Source organism: Chanodichthys erythropterus, chromosome 10 (assembly GCF_024489055.1).
Source record: "Chanodichthys erythropterus isolate Z2021 chromosome 10, ASM2448905v1, whole genome shotgun sequence".
NCBI lineage: Eukaryota > Metazoa > Chordata > Actinopteri > Cypriniformes > Xenocyprididae > Chanodichthys > Chanodichthys erythropterus.
In genome coordinates, this window is record NC_090230.1 from 34,277,733 (window position 1) to 34,293,584 (window position 15,852).

A 15,852-nucleotide genomic window follows, 5' to 3' on the forward strand; every position below is an offset into this window, starting at 1 on the left:
ATGTTGAGCTACGTACATTAAATTATATTTTATATACTTTACGCAGGCTAAAATGTTGTTCCAGTGCGGCAGGTGGCAGTAATGCGCTCTTGACAACTGACGTCCTTGTGCAGTTTTGGCAAAAACATGGCGGCGTCCTTGGTCAGACAGACAAAATTGTTGTCGGTAAGAATTTATTTACATTTTTTGCTTTTGTAATTAACAAACCGTTTCCACATGTGAAGATCTTCCAAATCTTATGTAAGTGACGTAGAAAACGAGAGGCGTTCTGATAAATATGTAGAGATGTGCTTGATTTAGATGATATAATAATTAATAAGTACATGTCGTTTATAAAATAGTCTGTGTGTTTGTAGATTGTGACCAGCCATTTAAATACTCCAGCATGTTTGAGGAACATTCACTGCACTGCAGCTTGTTTGAAGGTATGTGATCAGATCCAGTGTTTCAAATTTAATTTTTATGAATCTTATTTTTCCAAGAACATTTCATTAATCTATTTTTAGATGGTTTTGAAGATTTACAAATGCAGAAATGGAGTGCATTAGGATAAACAAAACGAAAAGTAATATTTTCAGAATACTAACAGATTTGGCAACTTAAAGGATTGGTTCACTTTCAAATAAAATTTTCCTGATAATTTACTCACCCCCATGTCATCCAAGATGTTCATGTCCTTCTTTCTTCAGTCAAAAATAAATGAAGTGTACAAATATTTATTTGATGTTGAGCTACGTAAATTAAATTATATTTTATATACATTACGCAGGCTAAAATGTTATTCCTCGTCTGGTATCGTTTAAAGCCCTTTGAAGCTGCACTGAAACTGTAATTTTGACCTTCAACCGTTTGGAGTCCATTGAAGTCCACTATATGGAGAATAATCCTGGAATGTTTTCATCAAAAACCTTAATTTCTTTTCGACTAACAAAGACAAGAACATCTTGCATGACATGAGGGTGACTAAATTATCAAGAATTTTATTTGAAAGTGAACTAATCCTTTAATATTGCTTTTTGGTATTGTTGAACTTCTGCCTTTAAAATTAAAAACTAAGACAATTTTCCCCCATATTTACATTTATGTATACTAAATTTAGCTAATAGAAGTAGAAGAGTAATTAAATAGTATTCCTTATGATAACACATGTCATATCTGGGGAAAAAAATGAATAAAACATTTTTAAAACGCATTTTAAAGCTGGGCAGGATGAAATCCTTAATAAATGAAAGAAATCTAACCAAAAACAAGCTAAGGACAACTCCAAAATGAATGAAAAACATGTATAATGTATAAAATATATAAATATTACAATACTTACCAGATAGTAATTGAATTTCTTTCTTCTGCTGAAAACAAAATTTGGTATTTTGAAGAATATGTGTAACCAAACAGTTGATGGACCCCATTGACTTCCACAGTATTTGTATGTGTTTCATCAACTGTTTGGTTACCCATATTCTTCAAAATATCTTCTTTGGTGTTCAGCAGAGGAAAGAAATTCATACAGGTTTTGAACAACTTGAAGGAGAGTAAATGATGACAAAATTTCCATTTTTGTGTGAACTGTCCCTTTAAGAAGCATTTTTAACCCAGACGATGTATCTTCTGTCTAACAGAACCGTGCAGCTCGTATTCGAGTGAGTAAAGGAGACAGGCCCTTGACGTATGAGCAGGTGCATCACCCTCATCACATCGGCCACAGGAAGGGCTGGCTCTCGCAACACACCAGTGAGTCACAATCTTTGCATTACACATCCCACTCAAACAGTACGGCGTCTTTACACTACATAGGCTGGTAATCCAGACAGTTATGGTTCAGTTTCATTGGAATTTAACTGTAGTATGTGTCAAGTACCTAAATAACAATCTTTCACTTCCTCGTCCCGTAGGTAATCTTCAGGGTGAAGCTGGAGCGGCGGAGCGCGTGGTGGAGGACGTCTTCATCAGGCGCTTCATATACGGCACATTTCACGGCTGTTTAGCGGATGAGGTGGTGATCAAACGCCGAGGCAACGTCCTGGTCATCTGTGCGGTGATGATACAGAAACTCATCCCGAGCAAATTCTACTTTCTCATCGGGTACACAGAGGAACTGCTCTCGCACTTCTACAAATGTCCTGTTAAAATCGAGATGCAGACAGTAGAAGAAAAAGTAGTCTACAAATATCTCTAAGGCCACATGTTGTGGTTTTAGAAAGTTGGTTATTGAAGGGGAGAAACATCTTTTTATTAGATGTTTTATAGTATTGAAGAAGTGTAAATTAAGGCCTTTCAATTTAATGAAATCATTAGGAAAAATATTCACATGATAAGCCTTGCACTGTGTATTTGTAAAGATCAAATTGTTCCTGTATTGCTTCATGCATTGAGTTTTTTTTTTTCACGTAAAAAGCAGTGTATTTTGCATTTTTATTTGGCATTGTGTATTTTAAAAATGGATCTAACAAGATTAAAATAACTCACACACACTCACATTAATGCTCACGCACAATTTGATCTGTCTAGTAACTTTAATTCAGAACATTACACTAAATTTAGTTTTTAAAATCCGTCAGAAGGAAAACTATTTGCATAAGGGGTTTATAGACCTATTCGCAGAATAGCAAAGTCAGTTACGTCACTTGCAGCTGCACACGCATGTTTTGTTGTGCCTCGATGTCAGAATCAGAATGAAAAAAAGTCTTCATTTTTATAGAATGCCGTCATTAAAGACAACCTTTGAAGCTAAACAGATGTTTATGTTAAAAGTCACAGACTGGACTGATGAAACCTGCATTGATTAGTCTACTATTAAAACATGAATTTGATGTAAACAGTAAGTCTACATAATATTCACACATGCAGTTCATAATGGACATACATACAGTTACAGCATAGATAACTTTTAAACATAGCCTGTAACATTTTTATCTCACAATTCTGACTTTTTTCCTTTCATTTGTGTGTTTATAACTCGCAATTGTGAGTTATCACAGTTCTGAATTATATGTGTGTGTGTATACATTAAATTAAATTCCAGTGCAGCAGGTGGCAGTAATGTACTCTTGCATCAAACGGACACTGTAAAATTATATATTTTTTGTAAATTTATTGATTATTCAAAATTAGACATTTGTATCATACAAAGGCACAGACACTGCTTTAGTGCAAAAAGGCACAATCATTACAGATTAAAATCAAAGTTGGAAAAATTCCCTTAAATATCAGATCTTTCCCTTAATGAAGCAATATTCATTTTAAAATAAAAATATCAGAAGAGGATTTCCACTGTGGCACATGTGGAATTTGTGGCATTTGCAGTTACGGATACATATATGGTTTAATTCACAGTATGAAGGAAAAAAAATGATAAAACAACTATGCATAACCAAAGATAATGGTCAAAAAAAAGAAAAGCTCCTAAAATGCAAAGGGTAAATGTTTTGATGGTAGTATATTTTAGCCATCAAAATTGAGTTCATTCATTTACCATAAAAGTGCTCAAAAACAACAAGAAACAAACTGTATGACGACAGTAGGAAGTCAGAAGGAGTAGGAAGTAGGAAGGACAAGTAAACTTCCAGTTAAATTGGTTCAAGTCCTTAGAAGTGGTGTTCTTGAAGCTGCATGACAGCATGTGAAGCAGAATCACGCTGTAGATACATTCACATTTAAAGGAGGGGTGTGCGTGACTTCAACATGTCAGAATTAAAGGGAGAGTTCACTCCAAAATTCTGTAAATATTTACTCACCCTAATCCGCTCCTTCCAAACCTGTTTGTTTCGTTCGTTCACCAAATACAAATCCACTTTCATTGTGTGGTTCAAAGCAAGGTTTTGGAACAACATAATGCTGAGTAAATATTGGCAGAATACACATTTTAGGTGAACCATCTCTAAGAACTTCAGGAGAGATTTGTGCAAGTGAAAACCCTGATACATCTTCACATTACCGAACTTGGCATCTTCGCTAAAGAGAAGGGTTGGGGTCCGGCCCTCCCTTTGGCACAGGGTTATTTGAGATTTCGACAGCTGTCTCCCATGCAGGACTGCAGCTTGATCAGCCTTTGGTTCATGATCTGCAGAAGGGAAGGATCGACCTTCTTCACAATGTTCTCCAGCTGATGGGGATCTGCTGTCAGGTTGTACACCTCTACAAATGACTGCAGGAGATCACAGGGAGAAATTCATTGAGGCTACGTCTACATTAAAGGAGACCTTACAAAAACGAACTCTCTGGTGTCTCCAGAATGTGTCTGTGAAGTTTCAGCTCAAAATCCCCCACAGATCATTTATTATAGCTTGTCAAATTTGCCTCTATTTGGGTGTGAGCAAAAACACACCATTTTTGTGTGTGTCCCTTTAAATGCAAATGAGCAGCTGCACTCAGCCCCCCTTTCCAGAAGAGGGCGGAGCTTTAACAGCACAACAACAACAAAGCTGGAGAATCTCACACAGCCAAAATTACAACTTTTTTAACTTTAGTTAAAAACAACATCTGCAAAGTTATGATGTTCAAAGTTCAATGCAAAGGGAGATATTTTCCTTTACAGAAATCACTTTTTAAAGGAACACTCCACTTTTTTTGAAAATAGGCTAATTTTCCAGCTCCCCTAGAGTTAAACAGTTGAGTTTTACCGTTTTCGAATCCATTCAGCCGATCTCCGGTTCTGGCGGTACCACTTTTAGCATAGCTTAGCATAGTTCATTGAATCTGATTAGACCGTTAGCATCGCGCTTAAAAATGACCAAAGAGTTTTGATATTTTTCCTATTTAAAACTTGACTCTTCTGTAGTTAAATCGTGTACTAAGACCGACAGAAAATGAAAAGTTGTGATTTTCTAGGCTGATATGGCTAGGAACTATATTCTCATTCTGGTGTAATAATCAAGGAACTTTGCTGCCGTATCATGGCTGCAGCAGTGCAATGATATTACGCAGCGCCTGTGAGCCCCTGCTTTCACAGGGAGCGTGCCTTGCAACCATGGAGACGTTTGTGAGAGACGCTGCGTAATATCATTGCACTGCTGCAGCCATGGTACGGCAGCAAAGTTCCTTGATTATTACACCAGAATGAGAATATAGTTCCTAGCCATATCAGCCTAGAAAATCACAACTTTTCATTTTCTGTCGGTCTTAGTACACGATTTAACTACAGAAGAGTCAAGTTTTAAATAGGAAAAATATCAAAACTCTTTGGTCATTTTTAAGCGCGATGCTAACGGTCTAATCAGATTCAATGAACTATGCTAAGCTATGCTAAAAGTGGTACCGCCAGAACCGGAGATCGGCTGAATGGATTCGAAAACGGTAAAACTCAACTGTTTAACTCTAGGGGAGTTGGAAAATGAGCCTATTTTCAAAAAAAGTGGAGTGTTCCTTTAAGGACTACAACAAACGGCTGGTACAGGTTGGTGACATCATGAGCCCCAAAATTTACATAAACCCCACCCCCGAGAACACGCAACAAAGGGAGTGAGGCCATGTTGGGCTGCTTTAGAGAAGAGGAAGAGTTGTTGTAGTAGAGTGTTGTTGTCATGCCGTCATTTTACACCGGACTGCTTCACAAACGAGGGTCAATTCAATGCTGGATTTGCACAAAAGATGAACATGATGACACATGCTAGTGGATGAGTTGAATCAACTCCACAGCAACTCCATACATTTATCCACTAACCATTCAGAAACGTCCAGTTTCATTCTAAAAGTTGTAACTTCTTCCTGAGTCTCTCCATCAGTGTCGACTCCGGTTTGAACAATGTAAGGCTGAACACCGTTACTGACAATCCTCATTTTGGCTGCGTGAGATTCTCCAGCTATGTTGTTGTTGAGCTGTTAAAGCTCCGCCCTCTTCTGGAAAGGGAGCCGGGAGCAGCAGCTCATTTGCATTTAAAGGGACACAAAAACGGCGTGTTTTTGCTCAAAACCAAATAGGGGCAAATTTGACAAGATATAATAAATGATCTGTGGGGGATTTTGAGCCGAAACTTCACAGACACATTCTGGAGACACCAGAGACTATATTACATCTTGTGAAAAAAGGTGTAATAGGTCTCCTTTAAATGCAATTCAAATACATAAATATTTTTTGACTGTTCCCAGGGAATAAATGAAGTAATAAAATGCATACTTTGAACTGAAACCTAAGTCGCTTTGACAAAGGCATAAATGTAAATCTGGATTAATGTAGCCTGAGTATCAACATAATAGGAGCTCACCTCATTGTCTGCAAACTCACAGTACTGCAGGTTTCCATCCTTCAGAGTCCTGACGCAGGCGTACGTGTTGTTGAAGGCGTCTTCACATACACAGTCTGGGAAACAATGCTGGAAGCAAGAGGAAAACCTTGCTTTGTATTGTAAGAAATCAGGAGAGGTTGATGGGAGAAGTCTTCATAGTATATGATTGGTAAAATACTTACAGCTAGTCCAGGGCCAAGTTTGGGGCAGCTGGGATCTTCAGAAGCATATCCCTCACCAGTGTACTCCACCAGAAAGAAGGGCCGTTCGGTGCCATTGCGTAATGATGGTGCCTTCATGGAGAACATTAGAAGAGAGAAGACTCTTTTTAGCACAATTAAGATTTTTTTTCCTCGTGACATTATTAGACATTCATTACTGTAATCCTCAATTGTTTTGAAAAAAGTATCTTAGTACTGTAATGCAAAAAAATATGAAAATAATATTGCTAGGATCGTTTTTTTAAAAAAGGAAATTAGTATAAAGACTAATGGCAGAAATTGTCATTTTCCTCATTTACAGTATTTTGTTGCTTTCCAATAATGAGATTTCAATGAAAATATGCTTAATTGTTGCAATCTTAATGGTCCTAAAACATGCTTCATTTTTCTCTTAATGCATAATATAATTTATTTCTTTTGATTTTGCCATGCAAAATGATGTGAACATGCTTTTGAGAGATTCCCTACAACGTCTTTACAATTAATACATACACTTTCACCAGTACCAAAATACAAAATACCTCTTCAAAATAGAAGAGGATTAGGGCCAAGCAATAAAAAAAAAATAAAACCATCTCGAGATTAAAGTTGTTAAATTATGAGAAAAAAGTCGTTAAATTATGAGAACAAATTCATTAAATTATGAGAAAAATCTCATTAAATTACAAGAAAAAAGTTGTTAAATTACGAGAACAAATTCGTTAAATTTCGAGAAAAAAGTCGAGATAAAATGTTGAGAATAAAGTCATTAAATTAACTAATTTATTCTAGTAATTTAACAAAACTTGTAATTTGTTCTCGTAATTTAATGACTTTATTCTCAACATTTCATCTCGACTTTTTTCACGTAATTTAACGAGTTTATTCTCAACATTTTATCTCGTAATTTAACGACATTTTTCTCATAATTTAACGAATTTGTTCTCATAATTTAATTACTTTTTTTCTCGTAATTTAACGACTTCTCGTAATTTAATTACTTTATTCTCAACATTTTATCTCGACTTTTTTCTCGAAATTTAATGACATTTTTCTCATAATTTAACGAAATTGTTCTCGTAATTTAACGACTTTTTTCTCATAATTTAATAACTTTAATCTCGAGATGGTTTTATTTTTTTATCATTGCTTGGCCCTAATCCTCTTCCGTACCAAAATGTTGGGGTCAGAGTTTTTTGAAAAAGTCTCGTCTGCTCACCAAGGCTGCATTTATTTGAGCAAAAATACAGTAAAAACAGGAATATTCTGAAATATTATTACAATTTGAAATTACTACTTTCTATGTGAATATATTTTAAAATCATTAATTAATATAAGTAATTAGTAATAAGTAATTTATTCCTGTGATGCAAAGCTGAATTTTCAGCATCATTACTCCAGTCTTCAGTGTCACATGATCCTTCAGAAATCATTCTAATATGCTGATCTGCTGCTCAAGAAACATTTCTTATTATCAATGTTGAAAATAGTTCATATTTTTGTGGAAACTGTGATACATTTTATTTTTCAGGATTCTTTGTTGAATAGCATGAACAGCATTTATTTGAAATAGAAATATTTTGTAACATTATAAATGTCTTTTCTGTCACTTTAATCAATTTAATGCATCTTTGCTGAAAAAAGTATTAATTTCTTTCAAAACCAAATTTATTTTTAAACAGTAGTGTGATATAATGTTGCATTGAGGTAGATATTGTATTAAAAAAGGGATTCAAACTTGCAACTGAGTAGCACAGAACATTAACATTCAGTGGAACAACAATGACTCTTCTTCCTGTAAAAAAGCTGACTGCAAGTTTACCCACACGGCTTAAACCTTTAACGAAAACAAAGGGGAAGGCTATTCTGTGATTCTTGTTCATTTCCCGACCAGTGATTTGTGATTAAAATGGTCAAGTCCATTAAATATTTTGCCATTTTTGGCTTGGCCCATTTTTTGCCCAGGAGTATACATACACAAAATAAGAATATAAATATGCATGTACTGAAACAGGAAGTGAAAAACGTTACACACTCACCATCTGTGGCAGGAAAGACTGTCCGTCCATGTTGACTGTGGAGAGATTTACTCCAGCGATGTCCAGGATAGTCATGGGAAGATCAATATTCATCACTGGAGACTAGTGGACAGTTAAATAGATGTTACAGCATTTTATAAATTATAACATATATAGACGCATCGCTCAATAAATCAGTAGCTGATTCCTCTAACCTGAAGTGTTTGTTTAGCTTTGATTCCTGGACCCCGAACCAAGAGGGGGATGCGAATATCAAACTCGTACAGTTGTCTCTTGTCAATGGGCAACGAGAACTGGCCTGAAATGGATTTTTAAAAATATGGTGTTATAAAGACAGACAACAAAAGATCAATATAACCGTGGCGATCGAGGACACACCAGTGTGATAGCCGTGATCAGACGTGTAGATAATGTACGTGTTGTCCAGTTCCTTCACTGAATCCAGTTTCTTAATCAGCTGCTCCACCATGTCATCCACTGACAGAAGCGTCTGCCACCTATCAGAGGTATTAAATACACATATCACACTATGTTGCTGTCTGGGATATCACATTATGTGATAGAATGTTTTATGAAATCTATATTTTGTACCTCCTGCGGAAAGCGTCATCAAGGTAGTCAATGGAGCTGTTAGGCATTGGATTCACAGGCTGCCGTAATAACCAATGTTTTTCCTGAGATCAGAGAAAGAGCATTTAATCTAACGCTCATGCTGAGGTCATACACATCCGTACGGAGAAACAGGCCAGAAATCCCTTCATTGCAGCCAGGGTTATTTTGGTTAACTAAAACTAAAACCATAAAAAAATATATAAAGAAAAGCTAAAACTTTAAATGTGGTTTAACTTGATTGATTAACATAATAAATAAAATTGATAAAAACTAGATATATTTAAAAGAGGCAAAAACGAATAAAAATGACAACAAAAAGAAACAAAATTACTAAAACTTGAAGTAAAATGAAAATTAAAACAAAATACAAAAACAAGAGCTAATTCAAAAATGTATTAAAAACTAAAATAGTATCACAATTATACTAAAATAATGATTGCATGAAAATATAAGTTAACCATTTGAAAAAAACAGGCATCATACAAAATAATAAAATAAAGACAAATAAAATTTACATATATATAAATTCATATAACAATTATTTTTGAAAATGTACAATTGATGCATAATATGAAATTTACAAAAATGTGCTTATTTATCAAGTAATATAAATTATTAATATAATATTAATTAATTACATTTATTAACAAACTAAATGGCTGGTATTTTTTTAAATCTATTTAACAAAATATTCAAAAAGCATGTAAAAAAAAACAAAAAAAACCTCATGCATTAAAAAACATGCTTCTTGCACCATTTAAAAAATAAAAATAAAATACAACTATCACCACCAATATTATTTAAGAAGTAAAATATTAAATTAATTTAGATTAAATTTGCTATGAAATATTGTGAGAGAAACAGCTGCTGAAAGATATATTTCTATGAAGGAGGTTATATAAAATTACATATACATGAAACATTTCAATAATATTTATATTCCTTATTTTATATGACTTGTTTTCTCTAAGCTTAGAATATTGCGGAAAGCCAATCTTGTTAAATCCAGCCTCTTAACTATCAGATGTCATGAAGGATGAAACTAAAAGCCGAACCTTTCCAGGCTTGTTGAAGCTGCCGTCACGTGGCGCTTTCACGTCACTGAAGGTCTTCTGATACTGAGGGGCGGCCGTCCACGGTGAATGAGGAGACGGCGGACACAACATCATGAAGAACGGATAATTGGGGCTCCGCTCCTCCAGAAAATGCAGCGACCGGTTCAACTAGAATCAACAAAGACTTTATTTCAGATATTAACCATCTGTTTTTCATGCTATATACATATATTTGTTTTTTTAAACACTACACTTCATGTGAACAAACCAGATTGCCTGACAGTGGATCACATTTTAAGACCTGATTGTATGAATTACATAAATGATTTTTTTGTCTGCAGAAGCCTCTTGGTTTATGTTTTATCTAACACAATGACACCCATATTTTGAGCAAAAAATATATATAAATACTGTAGATGCACAAAGAAAAAAAAAATCCCTTTTTTAAGGAAAAAGTCATTAAATTACAGTAATAACTTAGTAATGCATTATTACACCCAACACGGGTTGTAATAATGTGAGTGGAGTTTATCTGTTTCTGGGACACCTGACCATAGTTAAACAATAACAGAGCAGATTTAATGTCAGATAAGCTATAAACCAAGTATCAAGAGGTCCAGTCATGAATCTCGCAGAAGTCACATGACACACTGCTGCTTGGACAGTTACACAGAATGCAACACTGTGTATGTTAGTCATAATGAGGCCAACAGCTTGTGTCTTGTTCTAAAACAGCCACTGGCAACATGATTTGGTAACCGCATTGTGTTAACTGATACTTTTCACATGTAAAGCATGTTTAGCAGGTGATGAGGCAAATTCATTAGCTTTCACATTTACAAGGAAGTAAATAGTATTTGACTGAATGTGACATGACAAGTTGCAACTTGAAGTCAAATTACTTTCCAAACACACTCTTAGTCTTATTGTGAACTACTTTTCAGTGCAACTTATAAACAAAAAGTCTTTGAAATGTGCAATTTACACTTTAAAGCATTAAAGACTTACAACCAGGTCTGTGAGATAGTCCTTCTCATAGTTGTCCCCATGTTTTTCCTCTTTTCCATTCACAGAAAGTGTGTAATTGTAATACTGAGAGTTTCCCACCTGTGGATGGATACACAAAACCAAAAGATCATGCTGCATTTCACATACACAAAATGAAATATCTGCCATAAAACAATCAGTAAAAGTGAGATTAAATGGTTAAAACCAGATCTACTTTTGTGGTGCAAGATGTAATGAAACCACATCACATGACCGTACTCAATCATGCGTTTGGCATGAATGCATGTCTATAGTTGACTGACACTGTCAGATACACGTCTAGCTTTTCCCTGCTGATCTGAAGGCAGATAGAATGAAACGGGAAGTAATGTGGGACTGATGCTTCAGTTTGTGACTTACCAGCGCGTGCCATTGGTCCCAGCCGGGAGGTACGTGAGCCACACCGCCTGCATCTTTACTTCCATACTGAGGATATGGAGAGGGATATATGCAAAATGAGCGAAAATAGTAGAAGAATCTAGAAGAATTTCACAATACTGGTCAAAATACGTCATACTTCCCCTCAAACAGAGAAAAAGATTATGAAACTATATTTTGTTGATGAAATGAAAGCTATTTTCCCATTATTTCCATGACAAAAAAAGCACATTTAATCACTCCCATTTCTTATTACTATAATAAAAAAAATAAATAAATAAAAAATAAAACATATATATATATATATATATATATATATATATATATATATATATATCTATATATTTTTTTTTTTATAATTTATTCATTATAAAAAATAATTCAGTCAATCTACAGTTACTTTTGAAAATTGCATTTTTTATTAATTTTTTTTTAAGTACAATACATGTTTAATTAGCATATATGTGTATTTACATATTCTTGCTAATTAAAAAAGGCAAAAATTCTATTTATTGTTAAATTGAATTTTTCATATTTAATTTGGTTTTTAATTTATTATTTTGTATTGCAAAATTTGTATTATGAAAGTATTGTATTAAAAATAAAAATATTGTATTATAGGATTTTTCATGATGATTGAGCACATCACAGAAAAAAAAAAAAATCTTAATGGTACTAAAGAGACTTCATTTTCTTTTATTTTTTTCTGAATTTCAGGTGAAATATGACCTAGAGAAGATTATATAGGAGATTACATAGGAGTTGTTGTTTTTTTGCATTGCAACATTTTATTTTATATATGAGTTTTATATAAAAGATTATTTAAATAGTGAAGTATACACTATTGTATTAGTTGTACTACTGCTGATTTAAAGGGTTAGTTCACCCAAAAATGAAAATTCTGTCATTTATTATTCACCCTCATGTCGTTCCACACCCTTTGTTTATCTTCAGAACACAAATTAAGATATTTTAGTTGAAATCCGATGGCTCAGTGAGGCCTCCATAGCCAGCATTGACATTTCCTCTCTCAAGATCCATTAATGTACTAAAAACATATTTAAATCGGTTCATGTGAGTACAGTGGCTCAATATTAATATTATAAAGTGACGAGAATATTTTTGGTTTGCCAAAAAAAACCCCAAAATAACGACTTATTTAGTGATGGCCGATTTCAAAACACTGATTCAGGAAGCTTCGGAGCACAAATGAATCAGTGTATCGAATCATGATTCAGATCGCGTGTCAAACTGCCAAACGGCTGAAATCACGTGTCTTTGGCGCTCCGAACAGCAGATTCAATACACTGATTAATTTGTGCTCCGAATCTTCCTGAAGCAGTGTTTTGAAATCGGCCATCACTAAATAAGTCGTTATTTTGTTTTTTTTGGCACACCAAAAATATTCTCGTCGCTTTGTAATATTAATATTGAACCACTGTACTCACATGAACTGATTTAAATGGTTTTAGTACCTCTATGGATCTTGAGAGAGGAAGTGTCATTGCTCTCTATGGAGGCCTCACTGAGCCATCAGATTTCAACTAAAATATCTTAATTTGTGTTCTGAAGATAAACAAAGGGTGTGGAACGACATGAGGGTGAATAATAAATGACAGAATTTTCATTTTTGGGTGAACTAACCCTTTAAATAAAAAAATAGTGCATTATAGTTATCATCATAGTAATCAGAATTTGATTAGACATCTTAAAAAAAGGTTTATATATTATCTTATTTTTGTTCTAATGAATTTGAGGTAACCAGGAAAGGAAAGTAGTTGAAGAGAAAAATGACTTCAAGCTCTTGAGAATGTTGTGGGTTAAGAACATTTGAAGAATTTGAAAGGTCTGCAAATATTTGAAGACATTGTGGAGAGCTTCTGATATCATTGTTGGCAATTTCAAAGAACGAACTCCATGCAAATAGGCATGATTTCACAGAGTACCACACAGAGTCAAAGGCTGACCTGATTGAGGTATTTCCCCCCGTAGAAGGTCTGGTAGCGCATCTTAGTGAGGTAAACAGGAAAGGCCAAGGACTCGACATCTTTCTGCCACATCACGCTGCTGCAGTTCCCAGAGATGGAGTTATTTCGGACCAAATGATTGTGAGGATATTTACCACTGAGGATGCTGCTTCGACTGGGACAGCACAGAGGGGTGGCAGTGAACTAAACACAACAGGAAAGGAGAAACTTGTGATTTTTGATGAGTTCTTTGAAAAGGACCGGTCTTTATAGCTGAGCACTCACAGCATTGGAGAAAGTCACACCAGCGTCACCGATTAGTTCTTTGGTCTTCTTCATTGGCGTCTGTGAATACAGAAAGACACAATGAGACTCTTATAGTGTCAATATGATGCATCATCTGTAACCACTAAAATGTCAACAGGATGCATGATTTCACACACTAATTTTAGTCTTAATGACTTGCTCCCGAACTTGACAATTAAAACAACTGCAGGTTCGATATGACTTTAACATGCTCTCCCTGCCTTCCCAGAATAAGACTGGTTTAGCCTCTAGTAGTTCAAATGTATATATGGGTCATTGACGAATAAGGTTTTTAAAAGTGTAAAGAAAAAAAAAACATAATGGCGATATAATTAATTTTGAAGTTTTATTAAGTGTTAACAATGAGATTATGTGGTTTTTATAATCAATTAACACTGCTTTTGTCATTTTTTACAAGACGGACGAAATTTGTCGACAATAAAATTGATTATACCGAATGACACTTTTGGTTATACCGAATGACGATATTGTCAAACAATGCTAAAAGGCTGATATCTAGCTATCTAGCAAAAGGGCAATCAAACATTTTATATTTAGTACAAGTTTTTAAAATATTACATCATTTTCCATGTTTTATAACGATTGTACCGAATGACCTAATGTTTCGGGAGATGTGTATGAGCAAACATGAATTTTTCAAATAGTTAAAAGAGAGTTACTTTGCTTCACAACCATGGTGTCTGAATGATGTCACATCCTGTCACATGATACAACTTGATACAAAATGGTCCCTTTATATTGGTTACTCATCAATGAAATTACATCAATGAAATTCATTTTTCTGGACATTCTTTCTCATAACAAAGCAACGACTTCTACACATAAATTTAATATCATTTTGCACTATGTTAATATATGATGTAATAAAATCATGGCAGAATAAAAAATATATACCTGGATTACATTTTAAGATATTTTAATCACAAATGAAATGGCTGTATTGGCCTTTGGACGGTTAAACCGAATGACCTTTTGACACTTCAAAATCTTTAAAATACCTTTATATGTAGCAAAATGTAATTAAAACCTTTTGGATTCAATAAAAGAGACCAAATTGTACTACCTTACATACTTTGGACGTCATATCTTTGTTTTTTATTATTATTAAGGCCTTTGGACAAAAAATGACCAGTCAAGTCATTGACACACACACAATATATATATTTAAAAACAATATATCTTAATTATTCCAACCTTTTAATCACAGGAATAAATTACATTTTAAAATGCATTTAAAAATTGAAAACAAAAATTATAAAATTCTAATAATATTTTCACAATATTCCTGGTTTTACTGTATTTTTCATCAAATAATTGTAGCCTTGGTGAGCAGAAGAGACTTCTTTATAATAATTTAGTGTCATTATGTGTATACATTATAACACTAAATTATTATGGAAAAAACAGGGTTTTTTGTTGTTGTTGGTGTTGTTGTTTTGTTTTTTGGACATACAACCAAGTGAAATACAATGTCAGTACCATTGTGTATGAGTTTCAGTACCATGGTATTACCACTGTACCACTGTATTAAGTTACCAGCAAAGTACTTTTGTTCAAAGGTGGAACTATCATGGTGTACGACCATTAAAAAAAACACATTTGTAATGCACTTTTGTACACTTACCATTCCCCCCATTTCCACATCCTGGTCGTCGGTGAGAATGAGAATGATGTTGCTCAGTTTGACGCATTCTGAACACCTGAGCGTGCAGGTGAGAAGAGTGACGAGGAGACAGGTGGACACGACACGCGCGCTGGACCTCCACTGACCGACCCGCGAGCTCGCCATGAGGCCAAAACAAGCCCAAACCCGCGATCTGTCTGCCTGGAGAGAATATGTCGAGCAGACCAGAGTTTCGCGTGGCGAACTGTAGCACACAAAGTGGGATGAGCTGAGAAAGTTTGAGGAAGTGAGACACTCAGTGTGTGTCATATGACTTCAGCCTGACATAACAGCTGATACATTCACAGTCACACTTCATTGAAGAAATACAGTTTGGAAATTA

General features: G+C 34.5%; 2 protein-coding genes across 2 annotated transcripts; one reads left to right on the forward strand and one right to left on the reverse strand.

Annotated features, from left to right (window-relative positions):
• The first annotated feature begins 103 nt into the window (after window positions 1–103).
• mrps24 (mitochondrial ribosomal protein S24) lies at window positions 104–2,940 on the forward strand. The gene is made up of 4 exons (XM_067397481.1): window positions 104–165; window positions 357–425; window positions 1,620–1,731; window positions 1,893–2,940. Exons 1-4 carry the CDS (start codon window positions 127–129, stop codon window positions 2,174–2,176), a joined length of 504 nt encoding a protein of 167 aa, XP_067253582.1. The 5' UTR covers window positions 104–126; the 3' UTR covers window positions 2,177–2,940.
• Window positions 2,941–3,116: 176 nt separating this feature from the next.
• On the reverse strand, window positions 3,117–15,788 carry gnsb (glucosamine (N-acetyl)-6-sulfatase (Sanfilippo disease IIID), b). Its single transcript, XM_067397476.1, has 13 exons — window positions 15,471–15,788; window positions 13,805–13,864; window positions 13,520–13,723; window positions 11,535–11,600; window positions 11,136–11,234; window positions 10,128–10,295; window positions 9,052–9,134; window positions 8,839–8,957; window positions 8,655–8,758; window positions 8,461–8,562; window positions 6,404–6,514; window positions 6,201–6,308; window positions 3,117–4,144 (listed from the first exon to the last, which is right to left on the reverse strand). The coding sequence occupies exons 1-13, from the start codon at window positions 15,777–15,779 to the stop codon at window positions 3,995–3,997; spliced, it is 1,683 nt and encodes a 560-aa protein (XP_067253577.1). The 5' UTR covers window positions 15,780–15,788; the 3' UTR covers window positions 3,117–3,994.
• Between the last annotated feature and the right edge of the window lie 64 nt (window positions 15,789–15,852).